Source organism: Amblyomma americanum, chromosome 1, assembly GCF_052857255.1.
Source record: "Amblyomma americanum isolate KBUSLIRL-KWMA chromosome 1, ASM5285725v1, whole genome shotgun sequence".
Classification (NCBI taxonomy): domain Eukaryota; kingdom Metazoa; phylum Arthropoda; class Arachnida; order Ixodida; family Ixodidae; genus Amblyomma; species Amblyomma americanum.
In genome coordinates this window covers 2,243,121-2,263,159 of record NC_135497.1, presented here as the reverse complement: position 1 = coordinate 2,263,159, position 20,039 = coordinate 2,243,121, and the positions used below count along the sequence as shown (strand labels likewise).

Here is a 20,039-nt window from a genome sequence, read left to right as displayed (position 1 = left end):
CCTATTGCACCACCACGTGCCCTGTTCAATCAGGTCGGCATGGACCTTCTCGGCCCTTTCCCTTTGTCGTCGGGTGGCAACCAGTACATCATCATTGCCAGACTACCTCACTCGATACGCCGAGGCCAAAGCCTTGCCTCGTAGCACAGCGTCCGAGGTTGCGGATTTCTTCATAAATCAGATCGTACTTCGGCACAGCGCCCCGACCTATGTCATTACCGACCGAGGGACCTCCTTTACTTCCCAGATGATGGCCGAAATTTTTCAGCTAAGCGGTACGACCTACCGTAAAACTACTGCTTACCACCCGCAGGCAAATGGGCTGACATAGTGGCTTAATAAGACCATGGTGGACATGCTGGTGATGTACGTCGATGTGCAACACAGGACTTGGGACATGATCATACTGTACGTGACATTCGCCTATAACACCGCAGTTCAAGAGACGACCCGTTTCACACCGTTCCGCCTTCTCTACGGCAGGGAGGTTCAGACGATGCTCGACGCAATGCTCCCTTGCGCAACCGATGACCAAGTTTCTGCTGACGTTGAGAAGTTTGCCCACGAAGCCGAGCAGGCTCGTGAGCTAGCACGAATCCACATCACGCAGCAACAAGATAAAGACTCGCGCCGATACAACCTCCGGGACAGACAAGTCTTCTACAATACCGGCGACCAGGTTTGGGTATGGATACCTGTTCGACGACAAGGCTTGTCTGAAAAACTCATTTGCCGCTATTTCGGTCGTGATAAAGTCTTGCGGCGCGTCAGCGACATTAATTACGAGGTACTACCGGACACGGCACTTTCACAGCAGAGAAGTCGTCGACTACCCCGTCCAGAGATCGTCTATGCTCTACGCATGAAGCCGTATTTTGCACAGTGACCCCCCAGATACTTCGAGCCTTTCTTGTGTGCTTGTGTGTGCTTGTGTTCGCGCACTCATCTGTGTGCATTTTTTTAAGAGGGGAGGAATGCCAGGCGGCGCTGAGGCAAAAAGACGTTGACGCTGGTGGCACGCAGATTGAAGGACGTTGAAGTTCGCCGTCTCTCCCACCGAAGGACGCGCCGCCAAGCCCTCTCTTGCCGGGTCCCTGTCTTGTCACCAACACCGTGACAATATCAAGGCATCATCCATGAATAGCCTTATCGAATGTTTGGCACGTGCGCAGCAAGAATTCAACACGCAGCAGACCCTGTGAGCCAAAACCAAGACCAGGACGGACAAAATTAAAAGCGAGAGCCAGAGCAGTGTCAAAAACAAAACGTAAAGTCAAAAGTACAAGTTAACAGGAACAGAAACATATCAAAGTCAAAGGTGTAAAAGATAACAGAAACAAAACCATTTCTAACAAGGATAACAGAATGGAGATGAATAAATTGTTGGGAGTTGGGTGCCTGTCCTGTCAGTTTCTATGTTCATCCTCATCTTTTCGCGCTGCTTCCTCTAGTCATGAATCCAGACTAACAAGTCTAAACCATATCTAGTCCATTTAGACGCTTGCTGTGGCATGAAATGCATGCACCTGTGGTAGTTTGATGCCAAGAGGAGTACTTAAAATTTGAGGAGCTTTTTCTGGAAAGGGTTCCAAGAAATGATAAAGTAGCGGGTCAGACATCAACAGTGTGTGTGTGACAACAGCCTTAAGAGAGAGAACTGCGCGATGAAATAAAAAAAATGTGCGATCGGGTGAGTGCGTGCAGACGGGAGCTTGGCGAGCTTGAAAGGTCACGGATGTCTCGATTCCTCAGGTTAGATTACATGGAACATAAATGCCACAAAAACAGAAGACTGGTCAGCCGCCGCCATAGCTCAGTTGGTAGAGAGCACCATAAGCGAAATTCGGAGGTCATGGGTTCAGATCCCACCAGCGGCATGTGGTTTTTTTCTTCTACTTTCTAACAATTAGCCATAAAATAATTATGCAATTAATGCCCCACTGATCAGCCCACAAATTAAAAAAAACACACAGAAACATTCCCCTATGCTTTTCTTGGTGTCGGTGACTGCTAGCTTCCTTTACGTGAAGTTTGAACAAGTAGGAAAATCACTGCTCTGTCGCATGCATGCGAAACAGCCTTTATGTGTTGTTACAGTAAAAGCTCGTTAATTTGAACTTACGGTTAATTCGAACTGACACCCATGTCCCGGCACAGCCCTGCGTATTTCAATGGGGGAAAACTCCCGATAATTTGAACAAGGCGGCATTCGCTACAGTTAATTCGAACTAGGAGCGCCTGGTTGACACTGCTCCCCATAGATAGAACTTGCCCCATTGCGAGTACAACGCGCTGAAATTTTACTATAGGTGTAAAACAATGAAAAAGGAAAAAGCCGTGCGCACGAGGCTGGCGGAGCCCGGGCTCCAGTGCATGCCGAAGCAGGTTTTCGCTGACGGAGCCCGCGCCGCCGATGCTTCAGCGCAAGCCATTCCAGGTTTTCGTTATGTCACGGTCGCTGGGTCATGATCATGTGGTGTACACAACACAGCATAGAGTTACTCTCTGCAACGCTGTATGGCGGTTCGGTCGCCGCACACAGCACACCGGATTGACATCTAGCGGCTTGTTGACTGTGCTACGGACTGGATTTTTTTGGTTGCCGGTTTCGCTTTCACTACTGCAGTTTTCACTGATGTTTTATGCACTGTCTCGTCATGTACTGCAGCTACGCACGCAGTTCACTTGAAATCTGAAGCATCCGAAGGCGCTTGGCTCAAAGTGAGCTGAGCACAGTGTCTAGTGCCTGCTCGCCCTAAAATCCGTTTGCACCCTCACTGGGAGCCATTTATGCAGCAAGCTGGGTTTTGCTCAGTGGGAACCTGTGCTACCTGTGCATGGAAGTGTAAAAAAAGATAACAAGTTTTTTTGTTTTTGTTTTTCTGTGAACTGAGAACGCGACGGTCCCCTGCTGTGACCCCTCTGCACATTTCTCGTAGGAGCCTCGGAGACACTTTAAAAGCGCAAAATTCAGTACTTCGACAAGCGCAACTTATGTTTAACATACTCGTCGTGGATTGCATTTGATTCATTTCGAAGACTGGTGGTGGCCGCACACTGCATGCAGGAATGACTTCCACTTCATGAATTAATTCACACAAATACTCACATGTTGCACTCATCAGCATTAACACGGCCGTCACTTAATTGTGGTACGAGAGGTTTTGCTTCCTAATTCATGCTTTTCTTGGAAAAATTTGTAAATGCAACGTCAGGACATGCCAAGAGCCGGCATTTAGTGCGCGTAAACTAGTTTCTCATAGAGAAACGGGGGATCAGGCAAGTTTCTCGCGGCACGAACATATCCTCTGCACGGACATAGTTCCTAAAGCGTCCCGCAATAGCAGACTACACCAATGAAATGTTTCTATTTTTCAGAAAGCGGAAAAGGAAGCTTCTAAAGTGTACTATTTTAAGAATTAACAATTATTTTACAAGAATATTCGCTCTAAAAGGCGTGTCTGTTAAACGCAAAAAATTACTTTCCACGGTTAGCTATGTTTGCCGGCATGAAGAGAAAGCCCTCTCTCGTCATGGGCAAATTCAGTGCTTGTCCGATTTTCTGCTCATTTATTGCAATGTACAGTTACCATATTTTATTATAGGACATACTGATTGCAAAACAACGCTTTCTTGCAACATATCATTTGCGAAAATTTGTACTTCTGCAGCCGTAGTCATGTTTTAGGGCTAAGCCAAGTGTGCCTTGTCATCTTCCCGGCATTCCCACGGTGGATGAAGTGCTCTTTCATGGCTCTTTAAGAAACTTGCATAGACGGCGGCGCCAGCCTTCCCTCTAGGTAATATTTAGAAACTCCATCGGTGGCGCTGTGATGCTTTTTGCTGGTGCCGCGAGCTACGTGGACAGCAGTGTGGCGACGTCAGAGCCCTTGAGTGACGCTGATATAATTGAGGCTGCATGCTGTCAGCAGGCAACATAGGGCTCACGTTCGGTGAGCACTAGCTGACTGCAGTGATGAGCCTATGCCACCGCCAACTGCATGTGAAGTAGCGTCAGCGCTCGATATTGCAGCACATTACTTTGCTGCCAATGAGAACTCGGACGTTGAGCTGGAGCTCTTGGGCAAGCTGCAGATGATGCTGATGGAGTCTCAGCAGATGCGCAAGCGAATGCATATCACTGATTACATTTAATTTTGACATCCCTTCCCCGTAAATAAACATGTTTTGGAGCATAAACAGCGTCCTATATTCCAGCACTAAAGCTCGCTGCTCATGCAAATGCATTCCAGCACTTGTTTCTAGTGCATAACTGGCCGATCAATTTATTTCGTTTGCCATCAGGACTGCATGAATTTAATTCTCAGAATCGTCCTCCACAAACATGTTGTAGCACCTAGATCGCAATAACGAGTCCAGATGTGACTGCTTCGAATTCTGCTCACGCGGCGGGGCACAATGACCACTCATTCTAGCGCCCATTTGATAATTCGAACACTTAATTCGAGCAATTTTCCGGTCTCGTTCGAGTCCAACGAACTTTTAAGGTCGAGCTTTTTTTATGATCCCAGAAATCACAAACTGCCTCAGCATGTACACTGAACTCCAGAAGAGGGCACATACGGGCTGACTGGTGCATTTTTGAAGAACTGGACAAAAAACAGCACTACGGACGATGAGACAAGGCGCTGGTCTTTGTCCTTCTCTTGTCTCATCTTCTGTAGCGCAGTTTTTTGTCCAGTTCTTCAAAAATGTACACTGAGTCGAGCACCTCAGGGGCGATGGGGATAGCGCACCCACATTGAACTTTGGTTTTGCTGCTGTCATCCTCTTACAAGTCCCCAAGCATCAACATGATTCCTGACCAGACGGTATGCCGTCAAACCCTCGACTACTTCCCCAAGCATATCCTCAATACTACCTAACATGACGGCGCATTCCGTCACTGCCCAAGGAAGCAGGGAACGAAGGAAGTAGCGGCAGGCCATAAAGACTCCCCTTTCTAAGTTTGGGCGAGAGAGAGAAGAATGCCCTCAGTGAAATGAAATCAGGCGCACACCATACCTCCTTGCCTTTCCACCGCAAGCACAAGTTTTAGGTCTTGCAAATCTAGCACGACAAATATGAAAGACAGTGCACGTTTTAGCACAGCGTGATCCCAGGGGTGCTAATGTACTGCTACGAGTAGTGGACCACACTATGCCCTTGTGCATGCATAGGAAGCGAGGTTGTGGCCGACAGGTTTGCTGATAACCTTTCCAGCCCCTTTGCCAAGATTCGGGAACTGATGGCGTGTTGTCATTCGGTGCCAATTTTGGGCAAGGTAATGCCAATAGTGAGGGCTACGAGCCGGCACTCGTGACAGCCTCTACTGCAGGTGGTGCACTATGTGCCTGCACTGTACATCTGCCATGTGTGGCGTCCACTTTTGTGTGCATGCTCCAGTACGACGTGCTCCGCTCAGCAACCCGGCAATTTTTCCTTGGGTTTGTGAAATTTCGTTACATTAAAAGTATAGTAAAATTTACTTTGTTATATTCAACCTGGAAACACTCTATGTGTGCGAGTTAACGAAAACTAAGGTATTTTGTTGACGTTTAACTGTGGTACGTTACTTCGGGATGATAATACAAGACTGACAAAGTGGCACTTTCAAGAAGGAAGCTTCATATGTTGGTGTACTCATATAAAGAAAGATTTGGTCTATCAGCAGTGAATTTTACAGTTTCCTAGGATTCATCATGAAACGGAAGAAGGTCTTTCTGGGCATTTCTAACTGGGTGAGAAAAATTCTCCATTGTGTCCATAAGTTGGTATCCATTCACAAGAACGGCTCCTTTAGTCTGGACAATTATAGGGCGGGATCGCTCATCCGTGCAAGCAGGGTCAACAGTTACGTGCCCTTTCACAGAACAGAGATGGGCAATGGCTTGTTCTGATTCAGCAAAGAAAGTTTCAGAGGGATTATTGCGTCGTGCACAGTTTTTGCAGCTGTCCATGTGGGCTTCCAAATCCTGTAAGGAGCGAAATGTTTCGATAGTGCTCATCTGTATTGCTTCGATGTCTGTTTTCAGCATTAAAAGATCCTTGTGTTGGGTTTCAAGGTCTGCTAGTCATTTGGCCAGGTCGGAAATGGTATTATAATCATTGGTAACCTCCAACTGGTTTCTAAAAGGTTCCACACCCGACAGTAATTCTGCCTGACCAGCAGTCAGTTTTTGCAACTGAGCAAGAATAGGGTTGGGTCCTGGATTTGTTTCCATATCACCTGACAACACCAAGGCAAGAGTAACACTCACACACTGGGCAACTAGGCAGCTGCACCCCGAAGTAGTTGCTAGTTTTCTTGGTAAACAAGTCATAAGAGTTATTAACCAGCATTGTAAGAGCAAACTCATCAGCAATCCATGCAATGGTACAGCCGCAAAGGCCACAGAGTGCGGATGACGGTCAACGTGGAGACTAATAAAGAGGGTGGAACTGATACAGTGAGCTATGAACAAAAATGACAGGTGCAACGTTAAGAGACAAGAAAAGAGCATAACGGGTTAGGGAACACATGCTATCGTAGCCGAGATCTAGAAGAGGAAATGGGCAGAGCACATAACGCACACAGCAGATAACCAAAAGTCGCTCGGAGTAATGATAGCAAGATGTGGGCCGGCAGGATGTCACAAGGTGGGCACAGGTCAGGGTCAAGTGGACTGACAATGATGGCACTGCATAGCAGGCATCCACGGCACAGACAACGAGCAAATGCAATACAAAACCGAGTTAGCGTCCGACTACATGACTTGTCTGCAGTGCAGTGGAAGCTATGAGCCCAAGGCTTCCAGACTGGTGCAGTGTGTTCGCAAGCATGTGAGACAGACTAACAGAGCTTACCTTTGCAATGTAATCTGGTATTGGAGGAGGAGACAGGAAGCACCGCAAGTCAGCCCCCGCTGTTCTCGCAAGTCCCACACTTGTCTGGCAATCACATGCCTGAGCTATCTCACAGAGCTCTGAATCTATGAAGAGGCCAATAAAGGAACTTTTGCAGCAGCTTCAACAACCAAGGCATAATTTTCAAGGAAGATACTCAAACAGCAGTGTGCCTCTTAATGAATGTGGTGGCCATGCTTTTGTAACTCACTGCATGCTGTAATGAGCAATCAAAACAAATATGTTTTAGATAAAGCGCGTAGAAAGACAGAGACAGTGTGAAGGCTACTTCCAACTAAGTTTATTTGAAAGATCAGTTGAAAATATATAAGAATGCCTTGTGCTTCCTGCCGTTGGAAAGGGCACCCCCAAAAAGCTAAAGAAGCCTGACAGCAACAAGGTTGCCAAAGAAAAAGATGGCAGCCCTAGCATACATCCATGTATTGTCTCACAATCTTTAAAAAATTGTTCAGAGGGTAACAAACGTTCTCTCATCAACCCATAAACTAGGCAGGCTTTGTAAGCTGATGAGCCCGTTGGGGAATCAAAATGTGGGCCGTGAGATATGATATGACGACAGGTATGTTGAATGTGCGGAGGATAATGTCTACAAAATACACGCAGTCGCTTCAACACTGGCGAGACTGGATCATGTTTAAATGACTGTCTGCGAGAGCATGCCAACAATGTATGTGAAACTATTGCAATTAACTGTCGCTACTATGACTTCGAAGGCGGCAACCACCATCGAGAGATCTGTGGTTGCTGACAGCCACCCTACAAAGATCACAGGTGAGATACTAGATACGTTGGAGATAGGATAGACAGTGGCTATGTAAGTGTGTCGTCAGCCACTCTTTCGCAAAAATAGATTCAGTATCTGTGCCCCAATAATGTGACAGCATAACTTTAGGTTTTGTGCTTGTTTCGTTCATGTATATTTCGACCGATCTTTCGAATAAGCTTTAGGTGGAGGTAGCACCTGTCTGTCGTCTTTCTGTGTCCATGCCTTTAACAAGGTTTACCAACTAACTCAGACTGCACCTTACTAAATACGTTTCACAAGGGAAGATATGTCTGCATGAAAAGGTTTATGGGGTTCGTCCCAAAGCGACTCAGGCTATGAGGGATGCCATAGAGGATAATTTCGATCACCTAGGGTTCTTTAATGTGCACTGACAGTAGACGAGCGTCTAGCATTTCGCCTCCATCGAAATGCGACCGCCACGGCCAGGGTCAAGCACCACATCTTCCAGGTCAGCATCCGAGCTGCATAACCATCGAGCCACCATGGCGGCTGCATGAAAAGAAGGCTGTCCACGAAGACTTACAAGTACAGAGTCAATCACACTTGTCGAGAGAGCGCTCGGGCGGTGTGCTGCAGAGCAAATGAAGTGAAATCTTTTCGCACCTGCTTTGCTAGCGGTAAGGCGCTGGTGCCTGTGCGGTTCACGTGTCTATTCTGCTGCTCTCCAGTGGAACCATTATCAGTGAAAGTCAATACCTGCTTTAGAATTCCACTTTATTTTCCCCAGATGGCACGCCTCGAGCACTCTAGACAAGTGTGATCGACTCTGTACATTAATCTATTTAGCGAACCTCTTCTATGTTTCCCACTTGGCAGCTTCTGGGTAAAACTTGAAGATGTCTGTAGTAGAACGCCACAAACGCAAGATAGATGCAACTCTGGACAAGTTAGCGAAGTAATTTTTAACTGGGAGGAAAAACGAAAAGAACAAAAAAAAGCCTAATCTAATCTGTAAATATCTCACTGATAGATTGCAAGCTGTTCGGTTTGGTGCCACATATTCTGACCCAAAACTAATCAATCATTGCATACCACAGGGATCCATCCATTCTAGGGCCTCTCCTTTTCCTTTTGTAATTAATGGCTTACCAAAATGCCTCAACTCGTGTAGTTTCCATTCTTTATGCCGATGACACTGCCATTTTTTCCTCCAATAGTGACATATCTGCACTAACCACTAACTTAAATGCTGACCACCTCTACAATATTAATGTTTGGTGCCAAAAAACCGTCCACAAATCAATCCAAAGAAAACAACCTTTACAGTTTTCCATTCCTGCACCAAGCAAGTCATTCCAGTGCCCCGGGCACATTTTAACCCCCCTACATCTACCCATGAGACTTGACCACGTTTCTTGGTGTCATCTTAGACAGTCATTTAAAACTTGATTAGCACACTAAACTCATTAAGTCAAACTGTTTTTGGTATTTTTGTGATTAAAGTTAAAGACCGCCACTACTTTCAGGTACCTACCCTTCATACGTTGCATTTTCCTTTCGTACACAGCCACCTCATGTACTGCACATCGCCTTGGAGCACCACACATAACACTCATCAATCATGCATCTGCCACCTTCAAAATCAAGCTGTCTAATTACCTTTGGCCATTTTTGAGCTCACATTCTGGATATTTATTGCAATCTAAGCATTCTCCCATTGTCATCATTTATCTTTTGCACAAGTAATAATCGCATTGTTCTTAATATGTTTGAGTTGTCGAAACTTTTCAATTACAATCATACTAGTTTTGCTCAGCAACTAAACCAACTACTACTAACAATGTACACTAATTATGGGCATACTTTTTCAGCCATCTCTGTGTGGATTCCACTACCATCTGAAATAAAATCAAACCGTAATTTACATTCACTTAAGCATTCTTGTTGTTTTCTACCCTGGTTTCACTTGCTCACTAGTGCATTTTTTCCCCACTTCGTATAAACGTATTCATTAAAGTAATGTGAACATATTCTATGGACCCCAAAGCAGGATCCTGACTGGCGGTGGGGGGGGTTGCTATGGTTCTTTGGACGACGCGAGTTTGGAGAGGCCACGGACAGGTGGTGGTGCTGTGCGGTGTGGTCTTTTGGAAAGAACACGATTCGGAAAGAGGAAAATAAACCGAGATTTGTGGTGCTTGTGACCACCCCACTTCGAAGGATCTTAAGAGAAATTATTTATCAAGGCTTACTTCCACAAAGCCAAAAGCAGGACAAAACGGCATCCCACAAGCAAGTTTTTGGGATACTGTGACCATGGCTGTAAAAGCAGGACTGTCCCACCTAAATCGGGACGTCTAATCACTTTACGTTGAAGTATTGCATGCATATCCTACAGAAGAAGCAAAAACTGAGCGAGTTGATGCATCACTGAAGAACTAAAAACAGCGCCGCAACGACGGACAAGAAAGAATCCTACCTGTACTATCATAGGCGCAGGGGGGGACAGGAGGTGCGGCCACCCACCTTTGCTCGTTTATTGTTCCTCTCAGAAAATGTAAAAAAGGAGCATGGAACCCGCTACGCTTTGCCAGGCTTAACACCAATTGAAGATAACTGAAAAGGAGCTAAATGCTCCGCAGAAAAAAAAATTTAAAGGAAGATAAAAGCAGCAAAAAATAAAAAAGATCAAAAAGAAGAGGACACAAAAGCCACACCACAGTCAAAGGAAGACAAAGTGCAGAGTGCAGTCCACGACAAAAAAAAAAAAGAAAAGAGAGAGAGAAAACCAGTCAAGTCACTGTCTTGGTGACAATCACAAACAAAACACAGAGTGCAGGCCATAACGAAAACCAGGGAAATAAAAACATAATCAAAACAAGACCAAACCAAACACACAGTCACAGTATACAGGCTACGACGAAAGGCATCCTAGCCCAACTAAGGAGCACGGTGCCCTCCTCAGAGCTTGTGTATGAGAAATGAGAGGAAAGAAAGGAATCAGCATGGATAATTAGGAATTGTGTTGCTTATGAGGTGAACCATTTGAAGGACAAGAGCATACGCAGCAAGGTCTCTTAGAAGGGAGGGGCAAGTAGATGGCATAATATCCGATGAGCAAAGAGATACTAACAGAGCAGTAAGGGAACAATCCCGGAAGTAGTGACGGAGGTCTTCACATAGCATTCCATAGGAACAAGTTGAAGGAGGAGAAAGACCAAATTTTTTAAAATAGAATGGAAATCTACCACGGCCAGCAAGTAAATAAGAGGATTCCTGGGTCGACAAAGGGAGGGAATATTAAGTGTATCAGGGATCCAATTGAATAATTCTGTGCCGCCAATATTCTCGCGCCAAGTCTGCCCCATACCTTCAATCTGTCGAACCAGTCCTGTCATTGTTTATAATGCAGTGTTATGGCCATGCAGGTTTTTTGACGATACTGGCAGCCAAGGACCCGCATTCCAAGAACTGCTTACTTACCGGGTCACTTTGAGGCAATGTTTTCAGGTTTTTTTACTGCAGTTAACAAAAGACATATCTGCCATGTTTGAGAGAATGGAAATTGCTTTGGAAGCACCTTGTTACACTGATGCCTCAGCGGTGCAGGGACTGCCTTCCACTGCTGATGTTACACATAAAACTAAAAACTACCGCTCAATAATATCTTGTGCATTTTGCAAATCCATCACATCAAAATAACTGTTTTATAACCATTCCTCATCTTAAACACTTCGTTTTGACTGTAGGGGCCTAGGTGGGAGGATGATACTGTGGTGGAACTTGGCTCCCTCTAATGAAGAACCCTGTGCATTTATACATGTGCTATCCTTGGCTTTGTTCTTGTATTTTCACCTTCAGTACATATTTTTCATTCACTCATTCATTCATTCATTTTTATTTCCTTAAAGACCCCCTGTAGGGGGTTTTACATAAGGGGTGGGGTTAACATGAGGAAGCAAAACATTTTTTCATGATGACAGGTGGGATGTAATTTTTTCTAGGAAGGTTGATGGACAGGTGATGGCTGCAATTTCATGGGGAAGGTCGTTCCAGTCGCTTGCTGTTCGGAGGAAAAATGACTTAGAAAATGTAGTCGTACGGGCACGTTGGCGTAAAACTTTCAGCGGATGACCAATGCGGTGAGACGTGCCTCATGGCGGTGCGCAGATGTATGGCTGCTGTTTGAGCTGGGAATAATAAAATTTGTGAAATAGGCACAGGCTAGAATTACGGCGACGGAGGGAAAGACTGTATAATTGAGACTGTAGCTTGAGAGATGAAACACTAATATAGGATAAGTATGAGCGGTGAATGAAACGGGCGGCTCTGTTTTGCACGGCTTCTAATGAATCAATGAGGTAAGCTTGCTGTGGATTCCAGATGGTGGATGCATACTCAAGTTTTGGCCTGATTAATGATTTGTAAGCAAGTAGCTTTACATTTTGAGAGGTGTACGTGAAGATGACGTTTAAGAAAGCCTAGTTTTTTATTCGCAGATGATATTTGCTTTGTTACGTGCTCGCGCCATGACAAGTCATTACTGATAGTGATGCCGAGGTAAGCATAGGACGGGACAAGTTCGACAGGAGAATAAGAAATCTTATAAGGAAATAAATGCGGGTTGTGAAGACGATGGAAAGACATGAGCTTGCACTTATTGGGATTAAGTATCATCAACCAGTGATTGCACCATGATTGAATGTGGTTAAGATTGTCCTGGAGGGATTCTTGATCAGCGGTATTAGTAATTGGAACATAAATAACACAACCGTCGGCGAACAGGCGGATGTGACATGATAAATTTTGTGGCAGATCGTTAATATAAATTAAGAACAGGAGGGGGCCTAGGACAGTTCCCTGAGGAACGCCCGATGTTACCGGTAGACGGTTAGAGCAGTAGTTGTTAACAGTAATGGACTGGGAATGATGTGTGAGGAACTCTTTTAACCATGCAATAATTTCTTGATGCAAGTTTAGTCTGGAAAGTTTTAAGAGTAGATGTTGATGAGGTACCTTATCGAATGCTTTGCTCGTTAGCAATATATTATGACGTGTCCTTGGTTTTCATTCCTGTACTGTTTAAGTACTCTAACTGCCTTGTAGCTCACTAATTTTTCACTGTCAAACAGGAGGTTCCCTGGTCAGTTTTTGCTTCGGGACCTCCTTCTGTAACACTGATAACCCCATGTATACTGAATGTACCAAAAACGGAAATAAATATGAATGCAGATATACATATGAACATTTTTGTTCCTCTTTTCACGTCACCACTTTGAGTTCTATCAGTGCAAAAATAAGATTGGCGTTCACTTCCGTAACTGTTCACTAAAAGGCCATGAAGCATGGCACAACATGCACAGGTCTTTCTCTCCCTTGTGGCAGAGGCTATGTTGTTGTTCCAAAGCAAGCTTCCAAGATCAAAATAGTTCCAGCCATGAGGAGATGCAAAAAGGCCCTTGATGCTATGCACTTGCGCAAGAATGTGTCACTTTCCTGTCATTTTGAAAAAATGGAAAATACCTTCACAGCCTCCCATTGTGACACCACAGCACAAAAGAAACAAATCCTGGCAACTATCACAGCATGTGACACATCAGTGTATATGGTACATACATAGAGTGATGCCATGATACCGTGATTTCAATGTGCAAAAATTTCTTGGTCCCTTTTTCTGCACCTTCACAACCACAGGCAACCGAGAACTATGCTCCCAGTAAAATCACTTAAGATGCTGACAAATGATAAAACAACTGAAACTGAAAAATGCCGTGCTGTCGCGCGCACGTCACACTTGGGAGGTCAGAAGAACATACCACTCAAGCTTGTCATGCTGCCAAGCGCTTTCACGGCTTCGTGTCGCACCCTCTGCACCTTGGACCGGGCCTCTGACAACAGATGCCAGTGTGGACGAGCTTCCTTGCGAAATATATGCTTCAAACTCCATGACGGGGACGCTTCGGTCGCTGGAGCCGATTCTGGAAGGCAAGCCCCAATCAGTACGCAAACGCGCACTCGCCAGCACTTGCTACCTGAGAAGCATATGTACGGCGACTCGTTCAATGCAGCCGAGGGCCTCTCCCCATAGAGGTGGCTCATGAAACCGACGTCATGACGCAGTGCGTAACCGCTCCTGCAAGGAAGAGCGCGGTGGTCCCGCTCGGTCCGTCACCAACATCACAACTCACCCGAGCGCTGCGGTAATGCAGCCAATCACAACGCCGTTCCTCAGCTTCATCATTACAGGTAGCACCAAAGGGCGCGCGACCTTAGGTCAACCGAGCAGCACACATCGCGGAGACTTCTCGAATGGTAGCTGCTGCCCAAAGTCGGTCAATTGGACGGCAAGATAACAAGCTCAATTATACAAAATACGTACGCGATCCCCGAAAACGAACTGACCAGAAGGTCGGAATAGACCTCGCACAAGCGAACATACTACGAGTTTCGAATTCATGAGCGCCATATTTGAATGGTCATGCATCTATCTTCGAGGATAGGATTGGCCGGTTGGCTGCACTACAAGCGTGGAGGTGCGCGCCGAGGCGCCGCCGCCGACTGCCCTCGCTGCGCCGCCGCCGCCGACGTTTTCAATCGACGCGATGACGCACCCTCTAAATATGAATACAGTATTGTGCGTTTTTATCGCTGACACTTTCAAAAATTTCCCCGCCTCAACCGCTGGCTCGTTTGCGGTGAAACTGCACACAGAGCTTGCGTATTATGGTAACTTTTGTATCGTAGCAAGTTTGACAATGGTACTTACTTAGTTCAGGCGCACATGATGCGAAAACGTAAGCGTCTACGAGAGATCGGCGAGCCAAAACCCGCAGACGACGCTTTTCGCTAAAAACCGGCAGTGGCGCCATCTGTTTCGACAGTGGAAAGCGTTACGACAAGGCCGCCGAGACGAGCGTTGCAAACAATGTTCTTTGAAAGGTAAAGCCTCGTTAAATCAGCTGTTCTGATATTTTTCCCGCTCAGTTAGCCGAAAATGTTGTAAGCGCTTCAGTTGAAGCAGACGAAACGGCCGGAACGGCATATTCAAAGGGCCCGCGCTCCTTGCAACGCTCGCCTCGGCGGCCTAGTCGTGACGCTTTTCGCTGCCGAAAACAGATGGCGCCACTGCCGGTTCTCAGCGAAAAAGCGTCGTCTGCGGGTTTTGGCTCGCCGATCTCTCGTAGACGCTTACGTTTTCGCATCATGTGCGCCTGAACTAAGTAATTACAGTTGTCAAGCTTGCTACGATACAAAAGTTACCATAATACGCAAGCTCTGTGTGCAGTTTCACCGCAAATGAGCCAGCGGTTGAGGCGGGGAAATTTTCGAATGTGTCAGCGATAAAAACGCACAACACTTTTTTTTTTTCCCCCGAAAATCTAGCTACGTTTCAGATTTAGTCTTGTCTTGTTTAAGTCTTTTCCATGTCTGAAGCATATAATCATGTCAAGCAGTCAACATGTCAAGTGTGTTTCAATGAATCAACCGAAAACAAAAGCAAGTCCCTAGCTGCTCTCCGCGTGTATACGCATGTGTATCGTCACCATACAACGAAACGCGTAATTCCTAAACTTCGTCAAAAGCGCAACATGGCGCAACGAGAATAAACATTTCGGAACGTCGAAATCGCGAATTGAGGGTCGCGGGCATTAGTGGATGCGGGTGGAATCAGCGATATGTCCCAAAACGACATCGATTAACGCATCGTAACATATCTCAGCTAGCTATAAAAATGTTCACCTGCTGCAATAAAAGTAGTGTTTCTTTCTTATTCCGGGAAAAGGCCCTTATAAGAACAGTTACTTTAGACAAATGGTGATTAATATTCGGAGCAAGTGATTTCACAAACTGTCGGACAGTTTGTTTGTGTTGACTGGTTGACAGGTAAAGGGCTGAATCAAGCAAAAGTTGGCCATAGAAGAGGTATGTTTATTTTTACGTAAATGATAATGTATAACCACAATCTCATTTAGAACAAGTGGAAGTACGATTAGCATATATCAAGAGTCGTCGGTGCCGGCTTAACAATTCTATAACGAATTCACTAGTTGACTCTGCGCAATGGATAGAAAAAAAGAAAACAGTCGCGACTACGACGCAGAAAGGTTGTGCACGTCCGTGAGCAAGAAATATATAAACGCAATCAACATACGCGCTTGTGATATGTGCCTAATTTTTTTTTAATACGGCGCCTAAAAAAACAAAATATTTACAGACAATTTGGCATTTCTCTTACCACCCGCCGCGGTGGCTCAGTGGTTAGGGCGCTCGACTACTGATCCGGAGTTCCCGGGTCCGAACCCGACCGCGGCGGCTGCGTTTTTATGGAGGAAAAACGCTAAGGCGCCCGTGTGCTGTGCGATGTCAGTGCACGTTATAAAGATCCCCAGGTGGTCGAAATTATTCCGGAGCCCTCCACTACGGTACCTAATTCTTCCTTTCTTCTTTCACTCCCTCTCTTATCCCTTCCCTTACGGCGCGGTTCAGGTGTCCAACGATATATGAGACAGATACTGCGCCATTTCCTTTCCCCCAAAAAAAACCAATTATTATTATTTCTCTTACCCTTCAACCCCTCTGTATTCTGAGACCTTAGTACGAAAAGCTCTTAGATTTCAAGCAGTTTAGCAAAGAAGGCCGTAGCTAAATAGCTTTTTAAATTTTTGGTTTATCCTTCTACGCCGCCGCCGACTAGAAACGACCGCCACGCCGCCGCCGTTCGAAACCGGCACGGCGCAGTGCCTCCCTAGGTACAGTGCTCTAGAATATGGGTAGTGGGTTCAGGGAGCGGCCAGCGGTGAGGCGACTTGTGTCGACGATACCAGATGGCGCCACCAGAGCATGGGCTGTAAGAAATGCGGCGCGCCGCGCCGTGGATGCGCGCTGTGCATAGAATCGTCGGAGAAATAAGCAAGGCGCTGTCTTTTAAAACAGGTCCTACAAATAGGTGAAGCTGTACACAGATATTGTCGGCGAATCAAGAAAATTAAATGTAGTAGTAGCCAACAGCCGATAGCGCGGTGGTGCGGACGAGCGGCCCCGTTAATGCTTCGCAACGCTGATCGTGCTCTTTTGCAGGTACGGCTCCCATATTTCAACGTTAGTGCATAGTAGTATTATCGCCACCCATAGGAAAGGCTGAGTACAGGGAGAGGAGCAAACATTCTATCGATCATCGGGGTTATCCAGCGGCCAACTCGAAGCTGTCGGCAAACGTGGCCGAGTGTACTCCAGCTTGAGCCATCGTAAGTGTTATAGTAGAGGGGCGGGGCAACAAGAAATTGGAATTAAAAAAAAACGCTTCACTTAGAGACCGTTGTGTGTACAGCGTACTATATGTGAATGCGATAATTTTAAGTGTGGTATGCATGCCTCTGTTTTGTAAAAAGGAAAGGAACGCCGACCAAAGGTTGTTGTTAAAAAAGAAGACGTTCTGGCTTCCCTATGGAAGCCTTGATAACTCTGATCAAGGCTTCCGTAGGGAAGCCGAAACGTCTTTTTTTCTAACAACCTTTGGTCGGCGTTCCTTTCCTTTTTACATGAATCTTCTACCTGACCGAACGAGTTTTCGTCGAAGTTTAGATTTCATGCCCCTGTTTTAATTGTTGTTTTGATGCATGCATTTTTTTCATCAAAACGAAGGGTCAATTGCCACCGATGTATAAACGCTGATGAATGCAAGACAAGATAAAATAACTTTTATAAAACAAAGCACTCCTTTATTGCAGCGCTCTAACTATGTATGCACAGTGTGAGACATATTCTTGAATTTCTCAAAGGAATGCCGTGTTTTCTTGTTTGCACAGTACATTTAGCCGCACGACTATGAGCACTTGCCCATGTTAGCATGAAGCTTCTTTTTCCTGCGAGCTTCTCGCGACTCATTGATTGATTTAACATAAAAATGCAGCCTTGTCAAAACATAAAACTTGAGAATGCTGACTGTGAGCGCCTCTGAGTGCTTGCTGCACCCTACACCACATGAAATCTGAGATTTTCCCAGCACCATAACATCTACTATGCTGTTACTGCACAGCTTTTCCTGACTAAAAAAAGTTGTGAAAGGTTTTCCAGCCTTCTCACCATCAAAAAAAGCACACGAGACGGGTAGAGCAACCCTCCTTTGTCACAAATTGCAGTAAACTCACTGTCCTGGCTTTGAAGGAACATCCAGCTTAGAAAAATCGTCCGGCACAGATGCTTCGTCAACTTCACAAGGGTCTTGGTCGTTCGCCAACACGCTACTCTCAGTGTCAATGCCCGGACACCTCGATTCCTTGTTAACGTCGGAAGCATTACTTTGTGGTCTTTTCGCTTCATTAGGATATGTACTTGTGCTTTTCCTCTTTCTAGGTGGTCTCTGTAGCGGTGTTTTCTTTGACAGACAGCTCGGCGCGTTCGGCAGCAAAGTTGGCACCGCATCGGGTAAAAGTTCCGGCTTTCCACGCGGGATGCGGACTTCTTTGCCGTCAATGATGTGTATAAAGTCCCTCACAATGCATGATGGCTCGAAATGTAGCTCACACACACAGCAGGTTTCGTCCAAAACCTTATCTTTTCGATGAAGGTTGCGTTCCCACTGCTTCCGTCGGTTCTCATCCTTTGGCACAGCGAAGAGCGACGGCTGATCGCCTTTCGTCCACTGGTATCCCGTTTTGCACCCGGGAGCAAAACAATGCCGTTGACGCCGACGATTCGGCATGACCGTAGTCTTAACGCCGCGAACTCACAAAGAGGAAAAATGCACCGCACAAAAAGCAACAAACAGCTGCAGGCAGCTTGGCGGGACTGCTAGCCGCGCGCGCGGGCGCGCCGAGCCTACAGGATGGATGGATGGATACGGCTGAACCCTTTACATCGGGCGGTGGCTCAAGCCATCTAGCCATGTCTTGTGAAATTTTACTCCTGTCTTGCTTTTAGCCACCAATCAGATAACCTTCGCTTGGTTACTTCTAACCTCTTAAAATCCACTTTCCCTTCACTATCCCTAAAACCCAATGCCTTGGGTAAGTCAGCCCCGCTGCCTTCCACTGTAGGGTGAAGCCCTTTACAGAAAAGTATCAAGTGTTCAGCCGTTTCCTCCTCCTCTCCGCACGCAATGCACAAAGTGTCTATCTCCTGGTACCTGACTCTATACTTCTTAGTCCGCAAAACTCCAGTCCTGGCCTCAAACAACAAAGAACTTCCCCTACAATTATCATAGATATTTTCTTTGACAATTTCCTGTTTAAAGGTCCGGTATGTTTCTAGTGCCGATTTCGTCAGCATCCCTGTTTTCCACAAAGCTCTCTCTGTTCCTTTAACCTTTTTCTTAACCGATAATTGCTGATTTGCCCCCTTACTGCTGTCCAGATATTTGCTTGTCAATTTTCTAGTTCGCTTTCTCCATTTCGTGTCAACATTCTTTATATACAGGTATCTGAAAACTTTCCTAGCCCACCGCTTTTCCTCCATCCTTCTCAATCGTTCCTCAAATGCTATCTTACTGCTAGCCTCTCTGCTCTCGAAAGACGCCCATCCCATATCACCCTGTACCCCCTGATTTGGTGTATTGCCATGTGCTCCCAAAGCTAACCTCCCTACTCCCCGTTGCCTAATTTCCAGCCTTGCTTGAACATCTGGCCTCATACACAGGACCGCATTCCCGAAAGTCAGGCTAGGGACCATCACCCCTTTCCAGATCCCTCTTACCACCTCATACCTATTGTAATTCCACAGTGCCCTATTTTTCATGACAGCTGCATTCCTACTAGCTTTATTCATTACATATTTTTCATGCTCTGTCAGATACTCAACACTGTTATTTATCCACACCCCAAGATACTTGTACTCATTCACTACCTTTAGCACGAACTCCTGTATTCTATGCTCGCCGCCCTCTTCATTAAATGTCATGACTGCAGATTTTTCCTTACTATACTTGAAGCCTAATCTATCTCCCTCTGTACTGCATATGTCTAACAACTTCTGCAGGTCTTCCTTGTTGTCAGCCATTATCACTATATCGTCCGCATATATTAGTCCCGGTAATGTCTGTTTAATCAATTCCCCTTGCTTGAAAAAAGATAGGTTGAAACCTAGTCCGCTCCCCTCTAGCTTGGCCTCCAAACCTTGCAGGTACAACATGAACAACAAAACAGCCCACGCTACAACAGCGCCACCGCTTACATCCGGGACCTGTCGACACTCGCCGCCTCACCGCATCGCATGGAGGCGCCGGCTCCTGAACCCACTACCCATATTCTAGAGCACTGTACCCTAGGGGCCCTAGTGCCTGCAACATGGAGGAAGGAAAAAAAAACTAGATAAACGAAAAAGGCTATCACGTGACATTTTGTGACGCCAGAAACCACGGATGAAAAAAAACTTTTCCTTCCTCCTTGCCAGAAACGAGTTCGGCACCATC

General features: G+C 45.9%; 1 protein-coding gene across 7 annotated transcripts in view; it reads right to left on the bottom strand.

Moving 5' to 3' along the window:
- LOC144108642 (protein SERAC1-like) overlaps positions 1 to 14,493 on the bottom strand; it is a 92,943-nt gene extending 78,450 nt beyond the window's left edge. For 2 of the 7 annotated variants that reach the window (XM_077641829.1, XM_077641837.1), the window contains exons 1-4: positions 13,822 to 14,006; positions 13,663 to 13,766; positions 13,450 to 13,611; positions 6,847 to 6,971 (exon numbers count right to left, since the gene is read on the bottom strand). In XM_077641829.1, coding sequence (XP_077497955.1) covers positions 6,847 to 6,971; positions 13,450 to 13,611; positions 13,663 to 13,766; positions 13,822 to 13,874 — 444 coding nt within the window. In that variant the 5' untranslated portion in view covers positions 13,875 to 14,006. Of the gene's footprint in view, positions 1 to 6,846; positions 6,972 to 13,449; positions 13,612 to 13,662; positions 13,767 to 13,821; positions 14,194 to 14,399 lie in introns of those variants that run through there. The other 5 variants (XM_077641847.1, XM_077641855.1, XM_077641833.1 and 2 more) reach the window with 5 other exon arrangements.
- Between the last annotated feature and the right edge of the window lie 5,546 nt (positions 14,494 to 20,039).